This window comes from Phyllobates terribilis, unplaced genomic scaffold (genome assembly GCF_046119375.1).
Source record: "Phyllobates terribilis strain yellow unplaced genomic scaffold, ASM4611937v1 Scaffold_61__1_contigs__length_8056638, whole genome shotgun sequence".
NCBI lineage: Eukaryota > Metazoa > Chordata > Amphibia > Anura > Dendrobatidae > Phyllobates > Phyllobates terribilis.
In genome coordinates this window covers 1,536,918-1,564,832 of record NW_027362821.1, presented here as the reverse complement: position 1 = coordinate 1,564,832, position 27,915 = coordinate 1,536,918, and the positions used below count along the sequence as shown (strand labels likewise).

Here is a 27,915-nt window from a genome sequence, read left to right as displayed (position 1 = left end):
GTACACCTCGTACACACACGGCTCTGCTACATCCACACTGTAAACCCCTCCTGACCCCACACATAAACTTCAGCTCATCCAGCACCATGACAACCAGCACAGCAGAGTCCTGCATCCACTGAGGCCCCTGATCATGTGACCGCTGACTCCTCCCCTCCTGTGACCTCATCACAGCTCCTGTGCGCACAGAGCAGCCATATATGTGGTGGCGGCTCTGCAGGTGGAGGTATGTGGAGACCCCATTACTGGGTGCGGGGGGCATTAACCCCTTCAGCACCGAGACTCTTTTGGGGTCTTGTGTTGCCCCTTTATAAGAATCATAAGGTTTTTGTTCTGTTTCCTGTAATAGATACATACGACCCAACTATGGAGACAGGAAGGAGGAAACGTATTGTTCTCATAGTACAGGACCCCTTTACTGGCCCCACAGTGTAATGCCCCCATTATGCCCCTTATGCAGGTTGTATGATGCCCCCACACAGTATAATGCCCCCATTATGCCCCTTATGCAGGATGTATGATGCCCCCACACAGTGTAATGCCCCCATTATGCCCCTTATGCAGGATGTATGATGCCCCCACACAGTGTAATGCCCCCATTATGCCCCTTATACATTATGTATGATGCCCCCACAGTGTAATGCCCCCATTATGCCCCTTATGCAGTCTGTATGATGCCCCCACACAGTGTAATGCCCCCTTTATACCCCTTATGCAGGATGTATGATGCCCCCACACTGTGTAATGCCCCCATTATGCCCCTTATGCAGGATGTATGATGCCCCCACACAGTGCAATGCCCCCATTATGCCCCTTATGCAGGATGTATGATGCCCCCCACAGTGTAATGCCCCCATTATGCCCCTTATGCAGGATGTATGATGCCCCCACACAGTGCAATGCCCCCATTATGCCCCTTATGCAGTATGTATGATGCCCCCCACAGTGTAATGCCCCCATTATGCCCCTTATGCAGGATGTATGATGCCCCCACACAGTGCAATGCCCCCATTATGCCCCTTATGCAGTATGTATGATGCCCTCACACAGTGTAATGCCCCCATTATGCCCCTTATGCAGGATGTATGATGCCCCCACACAGTGCAATGCCCCCATTATGCCCCTTATGCAGTATGTATGATGCCCTCACACAGTGTAATGCCCCTTATGCCGGATGTATGATGCCCCTTATGCAGTATGTATGATGCCCTCACACAGTGTAATGCCCCCATTATGCCCCTTATGCAGGATGTATGATGCCCCCACACAGTGTAATGCCTCCATTATGCCCCTTAAGCTGGATGTATGATGCCCCCACACAGTGTAATGCCACCATTATGCCCCTTATACAGGATGTGTAATGTCCCCATTATGCCCCTTATGCAGTATATATGATGCCCCACACAGTGTAATGCCCCCATTATGCCCCTTATGCAGGATGTATGATGCCCCCACACAGTGTAGTGCCCCCATTATGCCCCTTATGCAGGATGTATGATGCCCCCACACAGTGTAATGCCCCCATTACACCCCTTATGTAGGATGTATGATGCCACCACACAGTGTAATACCCCCATTATGCCCCTTATGCAGGATGTATGATGCCCCCACACAGTGTAATGCCCCCATTATGCCCCTTATGCAGGATGTATGATGCCCCCACACAGTGTAATGCCCCCATTATACCCCTTATGCAGTATGTATGATGCCCCCACACAGTGTAATGCCCCCATTATGCCCCTTATACAGTATGTATGATGCCCCCACAGTGTAATGCCTCCATTATGCCCCTTATGCAGTCTGTATGATGCCCCCACACAGTGTAATGCCCCCCATTTTGCCCCTTATGCAGTATGTATGATGCCCCCACACAGTGTAATGCCCCCATTATACCCCTTATGCAGGATGTATGATGCCCCCACACTGTGTAATGCCCCCATTATGCCCCTTGTGCAGGATGTATGATGCCCCCATTATGCCCCTTATGCAGTATGTATGATGCCCCCACAGTGTAATGCCCCCATTATGCCCCTTATGCAGGATGTATGATGCCCCCACACAGTGTAATGCCCCCATTATGCCCCTTATGCAGTATGTATGATGCCCCCACACAGTGTAATGCCCCCATTATGCCCCTTATGCAGGATGTGTGATGCCCCCACACAGTGTAATGCCCCCATTATGCCCCTTATGCAGTATGTATGATGCCCCCACACAGTGTAATGCCCCCATTATGCCCCTTATGCAGGATGTATGATGCCCCCACACAGTGTAATGCCCCCATTATACCCCTTATGCAGTATGTATGATGCCCCCACACAGTGTAATGCCCCCATTATGCCCCTTATACAGTATGTATGATGCCCCCCATTATGCCCCTTATGCAGTCTGTGTAATTCCCCCCATTTTGCCCCTTATGCAGTATGTATGATGCCCCCACACAGTGTAATGCCCCCTTTATACCCCTTATGCAGTATGTATGATGCCCCCATTATGCCCCTTATGCAGGATGTATGATGCCCCCATTATGCCCCTTATACAGTATGTATGATGCCCCCACAGTGTAATGCCCCTTATGCAGGATATATGATGCCCCCACACAGTGTAATGCCCCCATTATGCCCCTTATGCAGTATGTATGATGCCCTCACACAGTGTAATGCCCCCATTATGCCCCTTATGCAGGATGTATGATGCCCCCACACAGTGTAATGCCCCCATTATGCCCCTTAAGCTGGATGTATGATGCCCCCACACAGTGTAATTCCCCCATTATGCCCCTTATGCAGGATGTATGATGACCCCCACAGTATAATGTTCCCCCATTATGCCCCTTATGCAGGATGTATGATGCCCCCACACAGTGTAATGCCCCCATTATGCCCCTTAAGCTGGATGTATGATGCCCCCACACAGTGTAATGCCCCCATTATGCCCCTTATGCAGGATGTATGATGACCCCCACAGTATAATGTTCCCCCAGTACCATCTGAGGTCCTGTAGTTGGAATAATCCCTCTGGGATTGGTTTTCCCTTTGCCTGCTCCCCTACATGTAGACCCTCGAGCATGTATACATGCATGTAGGGGAGCAGGCCTTACTAGATATCGAGGCTTTGTACAGTAATATACCGCATGAGGATGGTATCAGAGGAGTAAGACATTTCTTGAAATTGAGATCAATAGAGTGTAGCAGACATAATGACTTCATGGAGGATCTGCTAAAATTCACTCTTACTCATAACTTCTTTCTTTTTGACAGGAAGTACTTCCACCTGCTCAGTGGTACTGCGATGGGTAGCCCCTGTGCCCCTTTGTATGCTAACCTATTCTTGGGCTAATAGGAGGAAACCACAATATTCAGGGATGATCATAAGTGGTGGCATCCATATATTGGAGTATGGTATAGATATATTGACAACACTTTTATCATCTGGTCAGGGACGACCAGGTGTTATCCGAGCACGCTCGGGTGCTAAGAATATCTTCTGCGTGCTCGAAAAATATATTTGCATCGTCACAGTTGCATAAATTGCGGCTGCTAGGCATCTGCAACACATGCAGGGATTGTCTGTTATACTAGAGAGGAAGCTATAGTGTCGCCAAACTGGGACACAAGTTCTCCTACACAGAGCTGAATATCTGAAAACAAGAGACAGAGGGAGCTTTTTTTATGAAAGTAGAAAAATATTTATTAAATATTATGATACACCATAAAATTCATAGGGAGTCCATAAAAAGGATAACAGACGATGTGTTAAGAAAAGAGCAGACGCCCCAAAAGAGAGTAGTCAGCCCTGGGTAAATGGTGCAAAGTAGAGTAAAAAGCATATATGACACGACCAACAGTAAGCACCTTTAACACCTGGCCACATGAAGGTTTATGAAGCAAAAGGGGGAAGCAGACAATACTGCTATGGTGCATCCACACTAAGTCAAAGCCAAAGAGATGGAAGGTCACAGGTGAAGGAACATGGGAATGCAGTATACTGAGAAGTGCAATGTAAAAAAACATAAATAGTACAACGCTTACCCAAGGGCTGAGAACCCCCCCAGTGGGGATGAAAGGGTGCAAGGACACCTACCCAACGCGTGTTTCGCGTGGACAATGCGTTGCTTTCTCAAGGGATGGATATGCAGTGCCACATCCAGTAGTGTGTGGCCCTCATCGAATGGACTTTGAGAGTCTTACCGACAGGCTCGGACTGGCCTGGCGGGGTGCTGGGAAATTTCCCGGTGGGCCCCCTGCAGAGAAGACAGAGGAGAAATATATATATATTTAAAAAAAAAAAAAAAAAGTGGTCGCAGGCCCTTTAAGGGCACGCGCACGCACTCTCACCGCCGCGATGCCCAGGACAGTAGCGGGAGGGGCCTGGGAGCAGGAGAGCCGAAGAGCAGAGCAGGGGCTGCACTGCAGCGTCACACTCAGCAGACAGGGCCGCACGTCTGCTAAAAGTGACGTCACAGCGCGCCCTGCACTGCAGTCTCCCGCCTTAGGAGCACATCTGTACTGTACAGGTAGTGTAATATTTGTGTTTGTATGAATTTTTATGTATATGCCTGTGTGTGTATATGCCTGCCTGCATGTGTGTACAGGGTGTGTGTACAGTGTGTGTGTATATGCCTGCCTGTGTGTGTGTATATGCCTGCCTGCATGTGTGTACAGGGTGTGTGTACAGTGTGTGTGTGTGTGTGTGTGTACAGTGTGTGTGTGTGTGTATATGCCTGTGTGTGTAAATGCCTGCCTGCATGTGTGTACAGTGTGTGTGTATATGCCTGTGTGTATATGCCTGCCTGCATGTGTGTACAGTGTGTGTGTGTATATGGCTGCATGTGTGTGTGTAGTGTGTGTATATATACCTGCATATGTGTGTGTGTATATGCCTGCATGTGTGTACAGTGTGTGTGTGTATATGCCTGCATGTGTGTGTGTAGTGTGTGTATATATACAGTGCCTACAAGTAGTATTCAACCCCCTGCAGATTTAGCTGGTTTGATAAGATGCAAATAAGTTAGAGCCTTCAAACTGCAAACGAGAGTAGGTTTTATGAACAGAAGCATAAATCTTACAAACCAAAAAGTTATGTTGCTCAGTTGAATTTTATTAAATTTTAAACATAAAAGTGTGGGTCAATTATTATACAACCCCTATGTTTAATATTTTGTGGAATAACCCTTGTTTGCAATTACAGCTAATAATCGTCTTTTATAAGACCTGATCAGGCCGGCACAGGTCTGTGGAGTTATCTTGGCCCACTCCTCCATGCAGATCTTCTCCAAGTTATCTAGGTTCTTTGGGTGTCTCATGTGGACTTTATTCTTGAGCTCCTTCCACAAGTTTTCAATTGGGTTAAGGTCAGGAGACTGACTAGGCGACTCCAACACCTTGACTTTTTCACTCTTGAACCAGGCCTTGGTTTTCTTGGCTGTGTGCTTTGGGTCGTTGTCTTGTTGGAAGATGAAATTACGACCCATCTTAAGATCCTTGATGGAGGAGCGGAGGTTCTTGGCCAAAATCTCCAGGTAGGCCGTGCTATCCATCTTCCCATGGATGCGGACCAGATGTCCAGGCCCCTTGGCTGAGAAACAGCCCCACAGCATGATGCTGCCACCACCATGCTTGACTGTAGGGATGGTATTCTTGGGGTCGTATGCAGTGCCATCCAGTCTCCAAACGTCACGTGTGTGGTAGGCACCAAAGATCTCGATCTTGGTCTCATCAGACCATAGAACCTTGAACCAGTCTGTCTCAGAGTCCTCCAAGTGATCATGAGCAAACTGTAGACGAGCCTTGACATGACGCTTTGAAAGTAAAGGTACCATACAGGCTCGTCTGGAACGGAGACCATTGCGGTGGAGTACGTTACTTATGGTATTGACTGAAACCAATGTCCCCACTGCCATGAGATCTTCCCGGAGCTCCTTCCTTGTTGTCCTTGGGTTAGCCTTGACTCTTCGGACAAGCCTGGCCTCGGCACGGGAGGACACTTTCAAAGGCTGTCCTGGCCGTGGAAGGCTAACAGTAGTTCCATAAGCCTTCCACTTACGGATGATACTCCCAACAGTGGAGACAGGTAGGCCCAACTCCTTGGAAAGGGTTTTGTACCCCTTGCCAGCCTTGTGACCCTCCATGATCTTGTCTCTGATGGCCTTGGAATGCTCCTTTGTCTTTCCCATGTTGACCATGTCTGAGTGCTGTTCACAAGTTTGGGGAGGGTCTTAAATAGTCAGAAAAGGCTGGCAAAAGAGATCTTTAATCCACACATGTGAAGCTCATTATTCTTGGTGCCTGAACTACTTCTTAATACTTTTGGGGGACCAAACAGAATTCTTGTGGTTTGAGGGGTTGAATAATAAATGACACTCTGAATTAACTTTTAACGTTCTAAAAAAAACAAACAAACAAACAAAAAAAAATTTGCTGCAGTGCATTTCCCACTTCCAGGCTGATCTACAGTACAAATGTCACAATGCCAAGTTAATTCCGCATGTGTCAACCAGCTAAATCTGCAGGGGGTTGAATACTACTTGTAGGCACTGTACCTGCATATGTGTGTGTGTATATGTGTGTATGTATTTGAGTGCCAGCATGTCTACGTATGTATATGTGTCTTCACTAGTGTTGAGCGATACCTTCCGATATCAGGAAATATCGTATCGGATTGGATCGGGCCGATACCCAAAAAGTATCGGATATCGCCGATTCCTATACCGGAAACCAATGCAAGTCAATGGGACACTAATATCGGAATGAAAATAAACCCTTTCTTTCCTTGTAGGTTAATTCTACATGAAGTAAAACAACTAAGAATAATGTAGAATGACGTGAAAAGCCGGCAATTCATCAGCGGCATACACCGGTACCCGACAATTTACAACAGAAAGAATAGAGCTTCACACATAGATTAGATAGATAGAAACATGTCAGTTACATATATATGAAGTACAGTGACAGTGTTGCTTACTGTACTTGTCATTTAGTGTAAAGGATTTATTAAAAAAAATATTAGTGTTTTCGTGCACCGTCTCTTTAAAAAAGCCGGCCGGCAATTCAGCAGCGGTACCCGACAATTTATAACAGACAGAATAGAGCTTCACACATAGATTAGATAGATAGAAACATGTCAGCCACATATATAAGAAGTACAGTGACAGTGTTGCTTACTGTACTTGTCATTTAGTGTAAAGGATTTATTTAAAAAAATAATAGTGTTTTCATGCACCGTCTCTTTAAAAAAGCAGGCCGGCAATTCAGCATCTGTACCCGACAATTTAGAATAGAAAGAATAGAGAATCACACATAGATTAGATAGATAGAAACATGTCAGTCACATATATATGAAGTACAGTGACAGTGTTGCTTACTGTACTTGTCATTTAGTGTTAAAATAAAGGATTTATTTAAAAAAAAATTGGCGTGGGGTTCCCCTTAATTTTAGGCTCTAGCGGAGGTTAAGCAGACAGCTGGGGCAAATGTTTGAAGCCTGGGAAGGGGGTAATACCCACGGAGCTTCCCAGGCTACTAATATCAGCCCCCAGCTGAATACCTAGCCTTTACTAGCTATTAAAATGGGGGAACCCCCCCAAAAAAATAACGTGGGGTCCCCCCTAATTTAATAGCTAGCACAGGCTAGGCAGACAGCTGGGGGTTGATATTAATAGCCCAGGAAGGGTGCCATGAATATTGGCCCCCTCCCAGGCTAGAAACACCAGCCGTCAGCCGCCCCAGAAATGGCGCATCCATAGGATGCGCCAATTCTGGCACTTAGCCTCGCTCTTCCACGCTGCCCTGGTGCGGTGGCAGGGGGTAATAGGGTTGGGGTTGATGTCAGCTTATAATGCCAGTTGACATCAAGCCCAGGTTAGTAATGGAGAGGCGTCTAAAAGACACCCCCATTACTAACCCCATAGTCAAAGTTAAAAGAAAACACAAACACCCAGAATAAAGTCCTTTAATTGAAATAAAGACACAATTCTTTATTGTTCTAAATTAAACCATACTTACCATCATGCCCATTCCAGCTGAAGCCAACGATCTCCTGCAATAAAAGTAAAATAATAAAGCAACCTCATCCTTACCTTTCCATGGTTCCCACGACAGCTTCAGCTCTGCTACATCGAGATGACAGGCTGGACCGCAGCAGAACGCTGCCATCCAGCCTGTCATCCCGCAGACACTGAGAAGCGCAGGCATGCTTGCGCTCCTCAGTGTCTCTCTGTGACGTCATCCAGATGAGCCGAGTTCATGTCCAATGAACTCAGCTCACCTCATGCACGTCACTGACAGCGTGGGAAAATTCTCCTGCACTCAGCGCTTCAGCGTGAGAATTCTCCCACGCTGTCAGTGACATACATGAGGTGAGGTCATGTCCAATGAACTCAGCTCACCTCATGCACGTCACTGACAGCGTGGGAAAATTCTCACGCTGAAGTGCTGAGTGCAGGAGAATTTTCCCACGCTGTCAGTGACGTACATGAGGTGAGCTGAGTTCATTGGACATGACCTCGGCTCATCTGGATGCCGTCACAGCGAGACACTGAGGAGCGCAAGCATGCCTGCGCTTCTCAGTGTCTGCGGGATGACAGGCTGGATGGCAGCGTTCTGCTGCGGTCCAGCCTGTCATCTCGATGTAGCAGAGCTGAAGCTGTCCTGGGAACCATGGAAAGGTAAGGATGAGGTTGCTTTATTATTTTACTTTTATTGCAGGAGATCGTTGGCTTCAGCTGGAATGGGCGTGACTGTAAGTATGGTTTAATTTAGAACAATAAAGAATTGTGTCTTTATTTCAATTAAAGGACTTTTTTCTGGGTGTTTGTGTTTTTTTAAATACTTTACTAGAAATTCATGGTGGTCATGTCTAATATTGGCGTGACCCCATGAATTTTGGGCTTAGGGCCAGCTGATAATGCCAAGCTGGCCTTAACCCCTTTATTACCCAGTGAGCCACCGCACCAGGGCCCTGGATGAGTTGGGTACAGCGCCAGAAGATGGCGCTTCTATGAACGCGCCATTTTCCGGGGCGGCTGCGGACTGCAATTTGCAGCGGGTGGGGCCCAGAAAGCTTGGGCCTCCCTGCGCTGCGGATTCCAGCCCCCAGCTGCCTTGTTGTACCTGGCTGGACACAAAAATAGGGCGAAGCCCCACGTATTTTTTTTTTTAATTATTTCATGAAATTCATGGAATAATTAAGAAAAAAAGGGCTTCCCTATATTGTTGTGTCCGGCTAGGTACAAATAGGCAGCTGGTGGTTGGGAGCAGCCCGTTCCTGCCTGCTGTACCTGACTGGACACAAATATAGGGCGAAGCCCCACATAATTTTTTTTTAATTATTTCATGAATTTCCTGAAATAATTAAAAAAAAATTGACGTGGGGCTTTGCACTATATTTGGGTCCAGCCAGGTACAGCAGGCAGGAACGGGCTGCCCCCAACCACCAGCTGCCTATTTGTACCTGGTTGGACACAACAATATAGGGAAGCCCTTTTTTTCTTAATTATTCCATGAATTTCATGAAATAATTAAAAAAAAAAAAACGTGGAGCTTCTCCCTATTTTTGTGTCCAGCCAGGTACAACTAGGCAGCTGGGGGATGGAATCTGCAGCGCAGGGAGGCCCAAGCTTTCTGCCCCCCGCTGAAAATTGCAGTCCGCAGCCGCCCCGGAAAATGGCGCGTTCATAGAAGCTGGATGCTGTACCTGGCTGGCATACAAAAATATGGCGAAGCCCACGTCAATAGTTTTGGGAAAAATTAATTAAAAAATAAATAATAATTTAGGGACTGCATCTTTATTAACTCCTCAAATGTCATTTAGTGTTAAAATAATGGATTTATTTAAAAAAAAAATAGCGTGGGATCCCCCATAATTTTAGTCTCTAGCGGAGGTTAAGCAGACGGCTGGGGCAGATGTTTGAAGCCTGGGAAGGGGGTAAAACCCACGGAGCTTCCCAGGCTACTAATATCAGCCCCCAGCTGAATACCTAGCCTTTACTAGCTATTAAAATGGGGGACCCCCCCAAAAAAATGACGTGGGGTCCCCCCTATTTTAATAGCTAGCAAAGGCTAGGCAGACAGCTGGGGGCTGATATTAATAGCCCAGGAAGGGTGCCATGAATATTGGCCCCCTCCCAGGCTAGAAACACCAGTCGTCAGCCGCCCCAGAAATGGCGCATCCATAGGATGCGCCAACTCTGGCACTTAGCCTCGCTCTTGCACGCTGCCCTGGTGCGGTGGCAGGGGGTAATAGTGGTGGGGTTCATGTCAGCGCCAGCTGCCATGAAGCCCAGGTTAGTAATGATGGGCGTCTATAAGACACCCCCATTACTAACCTACAAAGTGTTAAAAAGAAAAAACACACTACACCCAGAAAAAAATAATTTATTTGAAATAAAACACACAATTTTATTTAATTCTTAGTTTACTAAAAATAATAGTTACCTGTCCACGTTCCTGCGCTGATCTCCCATGCACAGCTGTCACATCTGGAGATGGTGACAGCTGTGCATGGCTGCTGTAAGCTCACGCTGCCGGGAACACGTCCGCTCCCGGCAGCGGGAGCCACTGACTGAGGTCACTGGAGTGCATTCAGGCAGCGCAGCTCCGGAGACCTCCTTTACGGCACTGCTGTACCGTGGGAATTTCTCACGATACAGCAGGGCCGTAAAGGAGCTAACCGGAGCAGCGCTGCCTGAACTCCGGTGAACCCTTACGGCCCCGTCATTCTAGCGGCGGCAGCGGTTCAGAGCGGTCACATTCTATGTGGCTGCTCTGAACTGGAGATCTTCGTGGGACACTCGTGGACTGCTACGGAGGGGTAAGGATAAGGTTGTGGTTTATTATTTTATATTTTATTACAGGAGATCGATGGCTTCGGGGAATTAGGTGTCTAGGTGAGTATAGGTGTAGTTTTTTATTTTTTACTTTATTTTAGGTGGCGATCGGCGGGGACAGGTAATGTATGAACTAATTTCTTTTAGGTAACCACTGGCCACCAATGACATGTATTTAACATTTATTGGGGACACAGTAGGGCAATTTAAATAGCAGGATCAGGCTGATGGGAACTACTGCTCCCATCGAGCTGATCCTGCTGGCACGAGTGGACGGGGGACAGACATAGGCCGATGGGAGTAGTAGTGTCACATCGGCCTATGTCTGCCTGCACGCACACACCCGCACACATCGCACAGACACCGCGCACACCCGCACAAACATCGCGCACACACCCCGCACACACACCCCGCACACACACTAATCATGACGGGCTGATGGTCCGGGAGGTGAGGCTGACCTGTGCGGCCGTGGGAAAGTTCATGTGAGTTCATGCAGTCAAGCATGAACTCACATGAACCCTCTGAGGGCAACGCGGCGACTTCAAATGAACAGCTGATCGGCATCACCTGATACCTCAGCTGTTCATTTGAAATAACCGGCGGGAAAGCGCAGCAGAGAACGGGAAAGCCGGCGGTGAAGTCTTTTCATTGCCGGCTTCCCCGCCCGGGTCCTTCGCTCCCCGCTCCTTGGAGCTGCGCTCCCCGCCCGGTCCTAACTTACGATCGGGATGGGAGGTGGCGAGGGGAGCGGAGGATCGGGGTGGGAGGCTGCGGGGAAGCAGTATGGGGCTGTGTGATTGTTTAAAAGCCGGCGGCTTTATACCGCCCGCCGGCTTTTAAACAATCAGGAGAATTCTCCCCCGCTGGGATGGCATTCTGATGACAGGCTGGATCGCGCTGCCATCCAGCTTGTCATACTTCAGAGACACTGCAGAGCGCAGGCATTATGGGAACTTCCGATTCCGGTATCCGATATTGTAAAAGTATCGGAATTAAGTATCGGAATTCCGATACCGCGAATATCGGCCGATACCCGATATTACAGTATCGGAATGCTCAACACTAGTCTTCACACATGTGTGCGTTCTTCCCTGCTTGTCTGCATTTTTGTGTGTGATTGTCTGAGTGTGTCTGTGCATTTCTGCGTGGTAGCATATTTTGCAGCGGTGGACAGACGCAACACATGCAGGAATTGCCTGTTTTTTAGGTAATTCCTGCATGTGTTGCTTCGGTCTCCGCCGCAAAACATGCTACCCCGGGGACTCGAGCATATTAGCAAAGCACTACAAGATACTCAGATAACACCCAAGCACGCTGGGATCACACCTTATCCGACCACGCTCGCTCAGCACTAGTTGCCAGGTGCTGCTGCCATGTTGGTCATTCAATGAAGCTCAGTCTAAGGTTGGGCTCCATGGAAGTGTCACAATCAAGGTGCCGGACGTTATTGCAGCACCCTCACTTTGTAGTTTGCGGTGACTGTAATGTCTCCCTCCTTGCACCGACCCAATAACAGGAAGCGAGTGGCGGCAGGGAGAATAAAATGTAATTTTCTCTGTGTAGCCAATGCCTTTCCATTAAGCCGTCTAACCAGGCTTTAAACCCTTTTTACCTGCAGATTAACCCCATATCTGCAGATAAATAGCGTTTTTCAAGGTGACAAGTTACCATTAAAAGGACTCTGGCAGTACGGAATGACTGTTCAAACAAAGTCCTGCCGCTTGGTGCTCCACAGCGCGGCCAATCATGTAATTATAGTACATTATAGAAAAGCATAACAAGTAATAAAACAGTTTATGGTGGGCTGTAGTGTGGGCCCCTAGAGAGTCAGTTCCCCTGGTGGACCCACGGCACCCCAGTCCAACCCTGTGTACCGATGCACCTCAGCCAGTGAGGTCCTCACAAATCAACTGGGAGCTGAGAGTAGCTGTGAGGGACTGTAGCGACACATCTCAACCCATATGGTCCCCACAGGAGATTATAGGCCTTACCATAATGGTTTGTTGGACTGTTGTAGCTTGTAACAATAGTTATGTACTTCTACATACAGTGCTGGCCAAAAGTATTGGCACCCCTGCAATTCTGTCAGATAATACTCAGTTTCTTCCTGAAAATGATTGTAATCACAAATTCTTTGGTATTATTCTCTTCATTTAATTTGCTTGCAAGGAAAAAACACAAAAGAGAATGAAGCAAAAATCAAATCATTGATCATTTCACACAAAACTCCAAAAAAAGGGCCGGACAAAAGTATTGGCACCCTCAGCCTAATACTTGGTTGCACAACCTTTAGCCAAAATAACTGCGAACAACCGCTTCCGGTAACCATCAATGAGTTTCTTACAATGCTCTGCTGGAATTGTAGACCATTCTTCTTTGGCAAACTGCTCCAGGTCCCTGATATTTGAAGGGTACCTTCTCCAAAATGCCATTTTGAGATCTCTCCACAGGTGTTCTACGGGATTCAGGTCTGGACTCATTGCTGGCCACCTTAGAAGTCTCCAGTGCTTTCTCTAAAACCATTTTATAGTGCTTTTGGAAGTGTGTTTTGGGTCATTGTCCTGCTGGAAGACCCATGACCTCTGAGGGAGACCCAGCTTTCTCACACTGGGCCCTACATTATGCTGCAAGATTTGTTGGTAGTCTTCAGACTTCATAATGCCATGCACACACTCAAGCAGTCCAGTGCCAGAGGCAGCAAAGCAACCCCAAAACATCAGGGAACCTCCGCCATGTTTGACTGTAGGGACCGTGTTCTTTTCTTTGAATGCCTCTTTTTTTTTCCTGTACACTCTATGTTGATGCTTTTTCCCCAAAAGCTCTACTTTTGTCTCATATGACCAGAGAACATTCTTCCAAAACGTTTTAGGCTTTCTCAGGTAAGTTTTGGCAAACTCCAGCCTGGCTTTTTTATGTCTCGGGGTAAGAAGTGGGGTCTTCATGGGTATCCTACCATACAGTCCCTTTTCATTCAGACGTCGACGGATAGTACGGGTTGACACTGTTGTACCCTCGGACTGCAGGGCAGCTTTAACTTGTTTGGATGTTAGTCGAGGTTCTTTATCCACCATCCGCACAATCTTGCATTGAAATCTCTCGTCAATTTTTCTTTTCCGTCCACATCTAGGGAGGTTAGCCATAGTGCCATGGGCTTTAAACTTCTTGATGACACTGCGCACGGAAGACACAGGAACATTCAGGTCTTTGGAGATGGATTTGTAGCCTTGAGATTGCTCATGCTTCCTCACAATTTGGTTTCTCAAGTCCTCAGACAGTTCTTTGGTCTTATTTCTTTTCTCCATGCTCAATGTGGTACACACAAGGACACAGGACAGAGGTTGAGTCAACTTTAATCCATGTTAACTGGCTTCAAGTGTGATTTAGTTATTGCCAACACCTGTTAGGTGCCACAGGTAAGTTACAGGTGCTGTTAATTACATGAATTAGAGAAGCATCACATGATTTTTCAAAGGGTGCCAATACTTTTGTCCACCCCCTTTTTTAGGTTTGGTGTGGAATTATATCCAATTTGGCTTTAGGACAATTCTTTTTGTATTTTTTTCATTGAAGACAAATTAAATGAAGAGAATAATACCAAAGAATTTGTGATTGCAATCATTTTCAGGAGGAAACTGAGTATTATCTGACAGAATTGCAGGGGTGCCAATACTTTTGGCCAGCACTGTATAACCAGAAAGTTCTTGACTCTGCATAATGCAGAAGTACAGTGTCCATTTTTGACAAGTGATTCTGACAAGTGACTTTTACAACTGTAATAATAATAAAAAAAATATTCACTGTTCACTTATGGGACTTGAACCCAAAACTCTACGTCTAGAAGAGTACCCCTGTAGTTTGTGTGCTAAATAGGCATAATTACAAAAAAACACAAAACATTCCTATTGGGATTTGAACCGAACCATTGTAGTTTCAGAGGCTGATGCCTTACCATTGAGCTATCCAGCCATGACATAATGCCTGGGAGCTTTTCTTGTCTTATGAGATCAACCATGAAAATACTCAGGATGACTAAAAGTTATTGTGATTCTGATGTTTGAAGAAAGTCACACATCAAAATCAAACCTCATTTGAATTTGGCTTGGAGCAGGTATTTCTGAAAGCCCCAATCAGTTTCAGACAGGTTTGCACTGAAAATCCTATAACCAAACAGAGCGCTTGCCTTTCATCAACTGAGTTTATAGCTCAGTGGTTAGTGTACTGACTTCTGGACAGAATTTTGGGTTCAAGTCCCATCAGCGAACAGTGACTTTCTTTTATTATTATTACAGTTGTAAAAGTCACTTGCCAGGATCAATTGTCAAAATCACTTGTCAGACAGGGTATTTAGCCTCAGGCTGACATTCTGATGTTTGATTTTGATATCTGATCATGTCGTAAAATGGACACTGTACGGAAGAAGCATTCATGAAGTATTGTGCCTGCTATCTGATATATGTACTTATCGTCAAGTTCTTGTTGGGTAAGAAAAGTTTTTTTGGACTTTGGGGGCCAATTACCGCTATTGCTGTGGGACCTGTGATTTTTATCTATACCACTGTTTATAGGATGTTTATAGGATGATAGAGTAAAATAAAGTTGTTATGGACGTGACTTAACTAAAATTGTGCAGTGAGTCTGTTTTCCCTATAGTGACCGATATTTCTTGTTATTAAAGCTGTGATATATTTTTTCATTTTAAACCTTTTTTTTAATTTTTTTAAACAACTCATTAGTGCAATCATACAACACAGAAGCCTCTGATTGGTCGGGTGATGCACTGTACTACTGTAGTGCCGTGTATTATCCCTGCCTGTTAGTGTAATACGAACGGCCCCATACACATGAGATAAATGTTGGCTGAACGGTCATTTGGCAGATGACATCTCTCCAGACTCCCCATACACACAAATATTCCAGCTTTCCTGTGGTGTGTATGAGAGTCTCCTCCTGACTTCTCTAGCGGAGGATTATCTACAGGAAGAACAAACTTATTAGCCTCTGAAATACAGGATGCCAGATCCTTCTCTGCCCTGACATCATCTGTCGGGAGGCCCCCAAATACATTATATAGTCAACCAAACCAACCAAGTCAGTGCTTTCATGCAACTTTAGTGTAATATTTATGGAGGCGTTAAAAGGTAACTTATTGGACGCTGCCTTTGGCCCGTCCTAATAGACTTTCGTACTTTCCTTTCCTTTTCTTCCTCACTTTACTCCTTTTCTTTCCTTCCCCTACTCCCTTTCCTTCTCTTCCCCTTTTCTTCTTTCCTTCTTCCCTCTCCACTCTGCCATGCAGTTTTTTTACTCTACAGTAGTATATATAGGTGTTACTCGAATTGATCCTATCCAACCATGGCTGTCATAATTTATGGAAGTATTCCTGCTTATTCTTCTTGGTGTAAATACTTATTTCAGGTTGAATTATATAGTTCGTTTGGGCCATGAATTTGCGTCTGGACGGGGGCTCCTCTCTAATCCAATATTTTGCAATCAATTTTCTGGCAATAAACAATAATCTCGCAATTGCTATTTTTATCATGTTGTCTGTTTTTATTTCTAAACAAAACGCTTTGGTAGATTAGGGACAAACTTTTAATACCCTTTCTTCATTTTAATGGAATAATTAAATAAAAGTGAAATTTTATAGCCTTATAGTGAGAGATATTATATGGGGTTTTCCCCATTTGGTTAATAATCGAGTGTACATCACTCCGGGCTATTGATAGTCCTATTTTGATTTTGGTAATTTTATTAATAGTTATTTTTATTTCTCAGTATAGTAGTGATAGGGAGGACCTAGGGTCAGCCCGCCAGAGCGTTACAAGAGGGAAGTAGAGAGGGGGAAGACATCACTACATGGGGGAAACCCCAAACCCTTAACAATTAACCACTTAACTGTTTATGCTCTGCAGTAAGTTGCCCTGCTAATAGTGTTTGCACCACTGACCACGCTATGGACTTCTCTTTTTTTTCTGGTGAGTTGGACCTCAGAATATTAAGCTAAATTAAAAACTAAGAAAGGGAAAAGAAGAGACTCTTCCCGCACCTGGGTCAACTCGTTCACCAACAGGGTGCATGTAACTTCATAGCCTTAATCATTTATGTAGCATTAATAACTCTAAGAACTTTATATACTGTGTCTATAAATGCTACTGTGAATTATTTAGCAGCAATGTTCCTATGATAGAAAAGACAAAGAAAAAATATATAGCATCAACATTGAGACTGTTTTTCAAAGAGAACAATAAACAATATTGGTCCCTCTCATTAAAGTCAGGAAAAATAATGTAACTCTCTACATGGAGAATTAAGATGATGTAAACAAGCAATTCACTTCCTGATATATAAACCAGTCGGAGACATAACTTTTTCAACATTTACAAATCTTTCGAAAAGTGATTACCATTCAAGTAGGTGATCTGCTCCGGTGTCTATGCCGTCCTTGGGCCTTTGGGGTTGAGTAGGGTCCGACTTCTTCTCATTCACTTCTTTCCTAACCTCCATGTCTCGATGATTTGGAGAGTGAAGTGTCCATGTCCCTTTCAGCCTCTCGAGGCGACTTAAAAGTAATAACTTTTCCTGGAAAATTCTTAGTACAGCAGGGTACTGGAGTGTGAACCTCCACTTTTACTGGAATAAAGTTGAACAGATTTTTTTTAAAGGACCTCTTGTGTTTGGTGACATCTTCCGAATCAAAAAGGGCTGGATGATTTCCTCACTACGCATAACATTGTGGGTTATAGTTAAATTAGTGACAAAATGTACAATTGGAGGAAGAAGGTTGAACTTGATGGACCTAGGTCTTTATTCAACCTATGTAACTATGTCATCTTCAAATAGTAAGAGCCTCATTACTTTCATTATCAAAGGGCGATAGTCATGTAAGGTGTAAGAAAGACTTAGTGCAACACAAAGGGAAGGGGAAAGGGGAGCGCCCAGACTCTATGGAAAGGGGGAAGTGGAGACCTCCTAGGCTGATCTAGTATCACCCTGTCTCCACTAATGTCCCTACATTTGCTCTTCACCAATCGCCGCACGCAAACCTCCACCTGTCTTTCCCTGGCGTTTGGCCCTGGCTAGGGAAGGGAGCGGGATGAGCGCTAGTCAATCCCCACTGACTACTAATGATAACAAGGGGTAACAAGCAAGGGAAGATAGCTTAGCTTTTAGTCAACTTCAGAGAGATGAACAACCGTAGCTTCACAGAGGATGAAGTAATGCACTTTGCTCCGAGCCTTCACAAAGGGTAATGTGAGTGTTGCCGGCACCTCCCTCTAGCAGACAGCAGGTATTTATACACCCAGGCCAGGGTGTTCATTAGCCAGAGGAAGATAGCCGCTGGGTCCTAGAGAGACAGCCTCTAAGAAGGTGTCTGTAATGCCAAACGTAGAGATCTCCTGCAACCAGCTGTAGGGCGACTGTCTGTCACTTCTGACACACCCGTGACAGTGATACCTTTTTCTGTAAGCTCTCATAATGTCTGCTTTGTCGTTGTAATCTAAGAATTTCATTGTTGGTGAGAATGTATATCCAGTCCCACTCTCTGTGCTCTTTCAACTCTGCAGCTATGGCTGAGACCCAGTGATTGAGGCAGATCTCTCTCACAAAGTCGCTGTAATTTTGAGGCAGGAACCGACTCCATTAGCCTTATTAGTCTCAAGTTACTACGTCTGTATCTATTCTCTAGATCTTCCACCTTTTGGACTTGCTGTCACTTGTGATTAATTCGGACTAATGCAATCCAGTAAAACATTGGATTGCATTAGGTCCAGTGTTAATTTTTGAGTGTGTGCTCATATGCTTTTTTTTTTTCCCAGCTCCGATCGAATTGCGATTGGACTAAAAAAAAAAAAATGCATGGTGCGATTGCACGCTGAATTCGGATCTCACGCACCCATACAAGTCTATGGCTGCATGTGAAACATCGCACTGCACTCTGATATCACCCTAATGCATTGCGATTCCCGCCGACACCAGCAAAAGAGGAGATGGAGAAATTAATTTCTCCATCTTCTCCGCAACTGTGCTGCAATCCTCTCATGTGAGCGTATCAGAGCACTGACACTTGGCTCTCGCTCTCAGCAGAGCAGGAGCCGAGTGTCATTCGCATGTCGCTCGCGCATCGGATGCCACACGCTAATGGGACTCCGGCCTTTCACTGAGGCGGCTGGATTCTGTAGACATTTCTTTAACGCAACATAGTACATCGTAACATAGGTTGAATAAAGACCTAGGTCCATCAAGTTCAACCTTCTTTCCCCAATTGTACCCCCTACACTAACACTACACTAACTTACTAACTAACTGGGACTAGGCCTCACAAATGTATTATTATTACCATTTTTATTATTGCTTCTCTTTTACAATTAAAAATAAACCCGTTTATAATTTTTTAATTAGTTTTTATATTTTATGTTACTCTAGTGATTTAATAAAAGTATTAATAAAATCCCTATGTAAGTTTTCATTTAACTATTTGCATCTTTCAAATGCAGGACCCGTTGTTCAAGCTCTGCGATTCTATCTTTGTGGCCACGTAGTTCTCACTGTAAGTGGTTGAGGGAGGTTTGGATGGTTGCTCCAGAATCTTTTGAATATCAGGAGCAATTCTGCTTTCAACAGCCAGTTATTTATAGTCCAGCTAATCGGAGGGTACCTCTGTTAATGATGCATCCTCAGTATATTCACTGTTAGACGGAGGTAAAGCTGTTTGCGTTGCTGAGACGCATTCTGGGGTCAGCGCCATATTGTCCCGCCATCCGTTCGGCAAAGCAGATACTGGTTCATGCAAGAGTAGGGCAGGTTTGTCAAGGTTTTTACCCATTGGTAGGCTTGTCTAGGCCATTTATTGGTGCTTATCTCTGGTTTTATTTAAGTCGGGTGCAGGAGCTTTTCACTTGCATCCTACTTGACTAGCGCTGTAACCTGAAATCCAACTTATGCTTTTTGCATGTTTTTTTTCTTTTTACAAAAATTATTGGTGCCAATTTTCTTTTGAAACATTTTAATATCTGCTTTTTTCTGGTGTTTTTCTTGTAATATGGGAAAGCCTAAGGCCAGAAACAAACCCCATAAAACACTGTACATGGAGATTTTGGTATCTAATAATTTCTATGCACTGTGTTTGTACAAACAAAAAAGCTTTTAGAAATGCCTCAAACTTCTGTGTGTGAATCAGACATGAGATCTAATTAGTTAGAAGATAAGAGTCTGGGGAAGACGGGAAACATTTATATAGACGGCCGGTGATGATATAGTCAGTGAAAGACTGTGGCCAAATATGTTTCTAGAGCCTAAGTAGAAGATGAAGATATGTTGTCCTCATCATGAAGTAGTTATTTCTCATGTCACGTGTAATAAATATCTCCTGCAGTATTGCTAATGCCTATTCCAGTGTCGGTAAATGAGACGAGAATTAGAGTTATGGAAGATGAATCTACGAGAAATGTATTCAGCTGCAGAAACTTCTTGTTGTCTGTGACCTAAAATGTATAGGTTTTATTAGTAGATGTAAAGAAGAAAACTAAATGGTATAAAATAGTAAATCTCCTCATATGTTTCCCCTTATTATCTCCAGTAATTGTATTATTACACAGGATTTTTATGATGTTACATCAGCTCATCATCTTCCCATTCAGGTCTCTACAATATCGGACCCTTTCAGTGAAGATCTTCTATAGAAGAGAATTTTCCTCATTTACCGGTCAAAGATAGATATGGACAGAGACAAGATGGCGGAGAGAATATTACACCTCACCCTAGAGATCCTCTTCCGGCTTACTGGAGAGGTGAGAGATTCTGATGACGTCACATTACATCATTCTTATCTATGGGAATAACAAATGGACAGAGCTGGAGAGGTGAGGACTCTGGAAATGTCTGTAGTGAGATTTATTCATGTGTCTCTCCATAACCAGGATTACACAGTAGTGAAGAAGACCTCTAGTGAGCACCGTCAGGACCCTGTGTCTGAGGGATGGGGAAGACCCCTGAGCCCAATCACAGGGCCTCCACCTCACCCCCTGATACATGAGGACATCAATGACCAGAAGATCCTAGAGCTCACCTACAAGATGATTGAGCTGCTGACTGGAGAGGTGACACTGCTGGGAATGCTGGGACATTATACAGTAACGCTATGAAGGGATCGGGGGGATGACTGTATCATTGTATCTGTCAGATTGCTATAAGGTGTCAGGATGTCGCCGTCTATTTCTCCATGGAGGAGTGGGAGTATTTAAAAGGACAGAAAGATCTGTACAAGGACGTCATGATGGAGGTTCCCCAGCCCCTCACATCACCAGGTAATAGACAGGACTAAATACACACGGCCTATAGTTATCTGTATGTAAAGAATGAATTCAGTCCCTGTATGTGTTTCCTCCAGATCTATCCAGTAAGAGGACAACACCAGAGAGATGTCCCCGTCCTCTTCTTCCACAGGACTGTGAACAAGAAGATCCCAATGTTCCTCAGGATCATCAGGTAGATGGAGAGAAGGTGTCATGAGATCTCCCCTATGATGTGTAGACGGCTGTGAAGGTCTTGTGCTCAGTCTTGTTTTATCCACCAGTATTATATGTTTTGTACTTGTGTAATAAGAACGGTGGAGATGGCAGGATTAGAGCTGATCATAGATGTGACTTCTTCTGTCTGTATCTTTTACAATATTTGTCTCAGGGTGAAGATCTGTCCCATATTAATACTACAGAGACATATGTGAGGGGTGATGAGCGGTGTAAAGAGAAGATTCCTACATATGACCACCCAGGTTAGTAGTAACCACTAAATGCTGAGAAGTCACAGATTCTTCTCAGTCACCGGCTGTGGCTGTTTTATCGGTGGTGTAGTCCGGCCGTATCACAATCGTGTGATCACCATTTTGCTTCTAGATCACAACATTCTCCTGCTGACCGTTACCTGTCCAGATCTGTAAACTAAAGCCAAATGACAGCGTGCGTAGAATGTGCTGACAAGTTGGAAAATCACTTGAAGAAAAATATTATGATGGGCCTTTATTGAATGCTTTATTGAATAAGAAATATACCCCTCTTGTAAACAGAGCATAAGCCTAGAGCATGGGCCAACATTTCCACCGTTTTACCGGTCTTTTTGAAGGCAAATCCATCACTAAACAAAACAAACCAAAATTAATACAGGTATAACAGATATGGCAGGTTCTGCCTATTATAGGCTACAGAATATTATAGTGACAATTCCTAGAACCCCACCAAAAAAATAAATATAGAGGTAGAGGAGTGGTGTCAGAAGGATAAGCCAGGTGGACAATAGATCCTAGATAAGGTCCAACAGGGACGTGTGATATAGACAGAAACTATTAGAGTTATATATTGAGTTAATATTACCTAATATGAGGGTCTTTCTCAAACATCGCTAGAAGAAGAGAAATATACAAAGTTAGCCGTGCTGTACAAATATACCTGTGGTCCTAAAAATTGACTGTACAGGAATAATATGTACAGAAATCATGGGGAACAAAAACCATATTACATTTATTCTTTGCAACTACATGACATGAAGACAACAAAACAACCAAAAAGCAAACAAAAAAAATAAAGTAATAATTAGTGTTGAGCGAGTATGTTCTGTTCCGAGTATGCTCGGGCCATGCTCCAAGTAATTACAGCTGCTCGGTGATATGGTTGAATCGCTCCCGTGTGCATGATTTGCGACTGTTTGACAGTTTTAATACGTGGGAGGAATGTCTATTTCTTACACATTTTTCACATGTAATAAAGCTGTCAAACAGTCGCAAATCATGCACACGGGAGTGATTCAAACATATCACCGAGCAGCTATAAATACTCGGAGCTCGGCCTGAGCATACTCAGCGAAAGGGTTAATAGAACATACTCGCTCAATACTAGTAATAATGGATTCATATAGGGGTAAGAACAATAGGAACACTAAAAGCAAGAATTTGAGGGATAAGGACTAGAGCCAAACATATGTGCACATATACACTGTGTGCAGAATTATTAGGCAAGTTTTATTTTAGAGGATTATTTTTATTATTGATCAACAACTATGTTCTCAATCAACCCAAAAGACTCATAAATATCCAAGCTTAATATTTTTGGAAGTTGGAGTGGGTTTTTTTTAGATTTGGCTATCTTAGGAGGATATCTGTTTGTGCAGGTAACTATTACTGTGCAGAATTATTAGGCAACTTAATAAAAACCAAATATAATCCCATCTCACTTGTTTATTTTAACCAGGTAAACCAATATCAGTGCACAAAATTTAGAAATAAACATTTCTGACATGCGAAAACAAAAAAAATTAGTGATCAGTATAGCCACCTTTCTTTATGATGACACTCAACAGCCTTCCATCCATAGATTCTGTCAGTTGCTTGAGCTGTTTTCGATCAACATTGCGTGCAGCAGCCACCACAGCCTTCCAGACACTGTTCCGAGAGGTGTACTGTTTTCCCTCCCTGTAGATCTCACATTTTATGATGGACCACAGGTTCTCTATGGGGTTCAGATCAGGTGAACAAGGGGGCTGTGTCATTATTTTTTTCTTCTTTTAGACCTTTACTGGCCAGCCACGCTGAGGAGTAGTTGGATGCATGTGATGGAGCATTGTCCTGCATGAAAATTATCTTTTTCTTGAACGATACTGACTTCTTTCTTTACCACTGCTTGAAGAATTTGTCTTCCAGAAACTGGCAGTAGGTCTGGGAGTTGAGCTTCACTCCATCCTCAACCCGAAAAGGTCCCACAAGTTTATCTTTGATGATATCAGCCCATACCAGTACCCCACCTCCACCTTGCTGGCGTCTGAGTCGGAGTGGAGCTCTCTACCCTTTACTGATCCAGCCTCTGGCCCATCAAGAGTCACTCTCATTTCATCAGTCCATAAAACCTTTGAAAAATCAGTCTTAAGATATTTCTTAGCCCATTCTTGACGTTTTATCTTATGTTTCTTGTTCATAGGTGGTCGTTTTTCAGCCTTCCTTACCTTGGCCATGTCCCTGAATATCGCACACCTTGTGCTTTTTGATACTCCAGTAACGTTGCAGCTCTGAAATATGGCAAAACTGGTGGTGATTGGCATCTTGGCAGCTTCACTCTTGATTTTCCTCAATTCATGGGCAGTTATTTTGCGCCTTTTTTGGCCAACACGCTTCTTGCGACCCTGTTGGCTATTTGCCATGAAACGCTTGATTGTTCGGTGATCACGCTTCAAAAGTTTGGAAATTTCAAGACTGCTTCATCCCTCTGCAAGACATCTCACAATTTTGGACTTTTCAGAGCCCGTCAAATCTCTCTTCTGACCCATTTTGCTAAAGGAAAGGAAGTTGCGTAATAATTAAGCACACCTTATATAGGGTATTGATGTCATTAGTCAGCACCTCTCCTCATTACAGAGATGCACATCACCAGATTTACTTAATTGGTAGTTGGCTCTCAAGCCTATGCAGCTTGGAGTAGGACAACATGTATAAAAAGTATCATGTGATCAAAATACGCATTTGCTTAATAATTCTTCACGCGGTGTATATGTACCTAGGGAGGGTTTAGTTAATACGTGAGACGGATATGTTCTGGAAGGGGGAGGGGGAAAGAAGACATTGAAATGGTACAAACCTAGGTATGGTAATGTCCGAAGTATAAGGAAGTTTTATGCTTGTTAGCAAAAATGTACTGTCCAACCGTGGTACGGTGGAGGCTGTTGGAAAAGACATAAAAGTAGCTGAGATGTAATTAGTAGTATAAAGGAAAAGTGGACACCAGGAGTAATACTGACCATATGGAGCGTTGTCCAGGGGAGTTGGTGTGGAGCGCTGTGTGCACTTGCAGTGGTGCTCTGGCGCCATTGGTGTCAATGGGAACGTGTATATACGCGCTTAGCTCGGTACTTCCGGTGTCAAGGCACCGGAAGTGACCCAGGACTGAGAGCCAGAACGAGGCTTCAGACGCAGTGTGTACAGAGCTAAGCGCGCATATACACGCTGCCACTGACACCAATGGCACCACAGCAAACGCACACAGCGCTCCACACTAACTCACCTGGACAACGCTCCTTATGGTCAGTATTATTATACAATATGTTTTTTGTTTTGTTTTTGTTCCCCATGATTTATGTTCATATCATTCATGTATAGTCAGTTTTTAGGACCTCATGTATATTTGTACAGCACGGCTAACTTTGTATATCTCTTATTCTAGAAATGTTTCAGAAAGACCCTGATAGGGTTGAAACGTAACCCAGCATGTGGCTTTGTTCTATCACAATAAATCTATTACTAAGGATATCTCCATGAGTGCGGCTGATTATCTCTTATTTGGTGACATCGCAGGTGCAGATCCCAGAGGAGATGGGACACAACATTTCCAGAAGCCCTAATATAATAAAATGTCAGAAAATCAGCAGTAGAAATCCCCACATAATGGCTACATTTTGGAAATTATAACCCTCATTGAATCAATCTTTAGAAGTTGTTACTATTTTGACTCCACAGGCACTTTCCGGAAATTAGCACTCAGTGGATGTTGGAGAGTGAAAATTGCAAATATACCATTTTATTACCCAACACATAGTGCCCAGATTGTGCTCCAGGAGACACACACCGTAAATTAAGTGGGTTATTCTCACTATAGTAATGCCAAATACATGGATGGTACATGTGGTTTGGATACACACAAGGCTCAAAAGTGAGGGGGAGATCTGACTTTGGGAGAGCGGATATTGCTGGATTGGTTTATGGAAGCCAAGTTGCTTTTCAAGAGCCTTTGAGCCACTAGTGATGTGGAAACCCCCATTTTTTTCCATTAACACATGATGGACTTGAGTGGTATTATTTTCGCCTACATAACATTTTTTGGTGGCTTTTTATTGCATATTTCGGAGGCAGACTGAACAAAAATTTGCACACCTTGCTCTACTGGTTCATCCTATGAGGTTTTCTTGGTGAATAATTCAATATGTTTTCATAACTGACCATTTTACAGTTTAACTAGAAATGTTAAAAAATATAAAATTCAAGGATATTTTATTCTAAAATAATAATTGGTTTTATTCTTGGCAGATGACTGTACCAGGAGATCAGAGGGACAGCTGACACCTTCAATTTTTAAATCGGATAATCTTGAGATCCCACAACAGACAACTGAAGTGAATGCCATTACTCCTCCATATATACCATCATCCCTTTACTGCAAAGATCTGTCATCTGATCCTTTGAAACAGGTCCTGTGTTCTGATTCATTACCAACTACTAAGGAAAATCGAAGTCGCAAAATAAGCATTAAAAAACGAACTGCTCCTAATTCAAAGAAGCCATTTTCATGTACAGAATATGGAAATAGTTTTCCCCTCGAAAAATCTTATCTTAAACATCAAAAAATTCACACAGCGGAGAATAGATTTTCTTGTCACAAGTGTGGGAAATGTTTTAACCAGAAATCAGATCTTGTTAGACACCAGAGAACTCACACAGGGGAGAAGCCTTTTTCCTGTTCAGAATGTGGGAAATTTTTTATAAACAAATCAATTTTTGTTACTCACCAGAGAACTCACACAGGGGAGAAGCCTTTTTCCTGTTCAGAATGTGGGAAATGTTTTACACTGAAAGGGAATCTTTTTAGACACCAAATAACTCACACAGGGGAGAAGCCTTTTTCATGTATAGAATGTGGGAAATGTTTTAACCAGAAATGCAGTCTTTTTATACACCAGAGAACCCACACAGGAGAGAAGCCTTTTTCATGTTCAGAATGTGGGAAATTTTTTATAAGCAAATCAAGTATTCTTAATCACCAGAGAACTCACACAGGAGAGAAGCCTTTTTCCTGTTCAGAATGTGGGAAATGTTTTACACTGAAAGGGAATCTTGTTATACACCAGGGAACTCACACAGGAGAGAAGCCTTTTTCATGTTCAGAATGTGGGAAATGGTTTAACCAGAAAGCGCATCTTGAAAGACACCAGAGAACCCACACAGGAGAGAAGCCTTTTTCATGTTCAGAATGTGGGAAATGTTGTAACCTGAAATCAGATTTGGTTAAGCACCAGAGAACTCATACAGGGGAGAAACCTTTTTCCTGTTCAGAATGTGGGAAATGTTTTAACCGGAAATGCAGTCTTGTTATACACCAGGGAACTCACACAGGAGAGAAGCCCTTTTCATGTTCAGAATGTGGGAAATGTTTTAACCGGAAAGCGCATCTTGAAAGACACCAGAGAATCCACATAGGAGAGAAGCCTTTTTCATGTTCAGAATGTGGGAAATGTTTTAACCGGAAAGCGCATCTTGAAAGACACCAGAGAACCCACACAGGAGAGAAGCCTTTTTCATGTTCAGAATGTGGGAAATGTTTTAGCCGTCAATCAGCTTTTGTTAAGCACCAGAGAACCCACACAGGGGTTGTCCACTAGTAGGGCAACCCCTTCTCATTCCACATGTTTGGTCCTGTTAAAATAAAAACACTTAAACAAACCTCCCATGACGGCACCATTCCAGCGGTGTCAGGATTCGCATTCCCGGGGCTCATGTGAGGTTGTTATATCACGTGGGCCCTGTGCCCAATCAGCCCTGGCTTCACTGTCCCCCCTTCGGACGTATTGAGCATCAACAGGAAGCCAGGGCTGCAGCTTCTCTCTGACTTCGTCTCATTGTTCGTTTTGTCCGAAGGTGAGAACAGTGATGCCAGCGCTAATTGGATACAGGGCTCACATGACATAACAACCTTACATGAGCCCCCGGAACGCAAGTGCTGACACCGCTGGAACATCGCCGGCATGGGAGGTTAATATCTCACACACAGAGAAGCCATTATCATACCTAGATTGTAAAAAATTAATTACTGGAAAATCTTATTTTGTTAACCATCAAAAATAACCCAGACGTGGAGAAACTATATATTTTATTGACAAATTGTAGAAAAACACATAAGACCGTCATATAATTAAATGAGAAAGGAAAATTACTTTAGAACTTACCGTATTTCTTGGACTATAATGCACTTTTTTTTCAATCAGATCATTTTTATTAAGAAAATGACACAATAACGTTTTACAAAGAGAGATCAGTAGAACAGAGAGAGATTCAATGTTAC

General features: G+C 43.9%; 2 protein-coding genes across 2 annotated transcripts in view; one reads left to right on the top strand and one right to left on the bottom strand.

The window, feature by feature from the left end:
• LOC141192426 (uncharacterized) overlaps positions 1-27,915 on the bottom strand; it is a 208,224-nt gene that overhangs the window by 120,901 nt on the left and 59,408 nt on the right. The gene's annotated exons all lie outside the window — the stretch shown is intronic.
• LOC141192424 (uncharacterized) lies at positions 141-27,895 on the top strand. The gene is made up of 7 exons (XM_073661948.1): positions 141-226; positions 20,467-20,616; positions 20,746-20,925; positions 21,009-21,132; positions 21,216-21,313; positions 21,509-21,599; positions 25,887-27,895. Exons 2-7 carry the CDS (start codon positions 20,545-20,547, stop codon positions 27,233-27,235), a joined length of 1,914 nt encoding a protein of 637 aa, XP_073518049.1. The 5' UTR covers positions 141-226; positions 20,467-20,544; the 3' UTR covers positions 27,236-27,895.

What these genes read in the sequence shown, in the direction of transcription:
- LOC141192424 (XM_073661948.1), top strand. Translation starts at nt 20,545, where the DNA reads ATGGACAGAGACAAGATGGCGGAGAGAATATTACACCTCACCCTAGAG. An exon ending in TTGAGCTGCTGACTGGAGAG is followed by an intron (nt 20,926 to 21,008) that starts GTGACACTGCTG and finishes TGTATCTGTCAG; the next exon opens with ATTGCTATAAGGTGTCAGGA. An exon ending in TCCTACATATGACCACCCAG is followed by an intron (nt 21,600 to 25,886) that starts GTTAGTAGTAAC and finishes TATTCTTGGCAG; the next exon opens with ATGACTGTACCAGGAGATCA.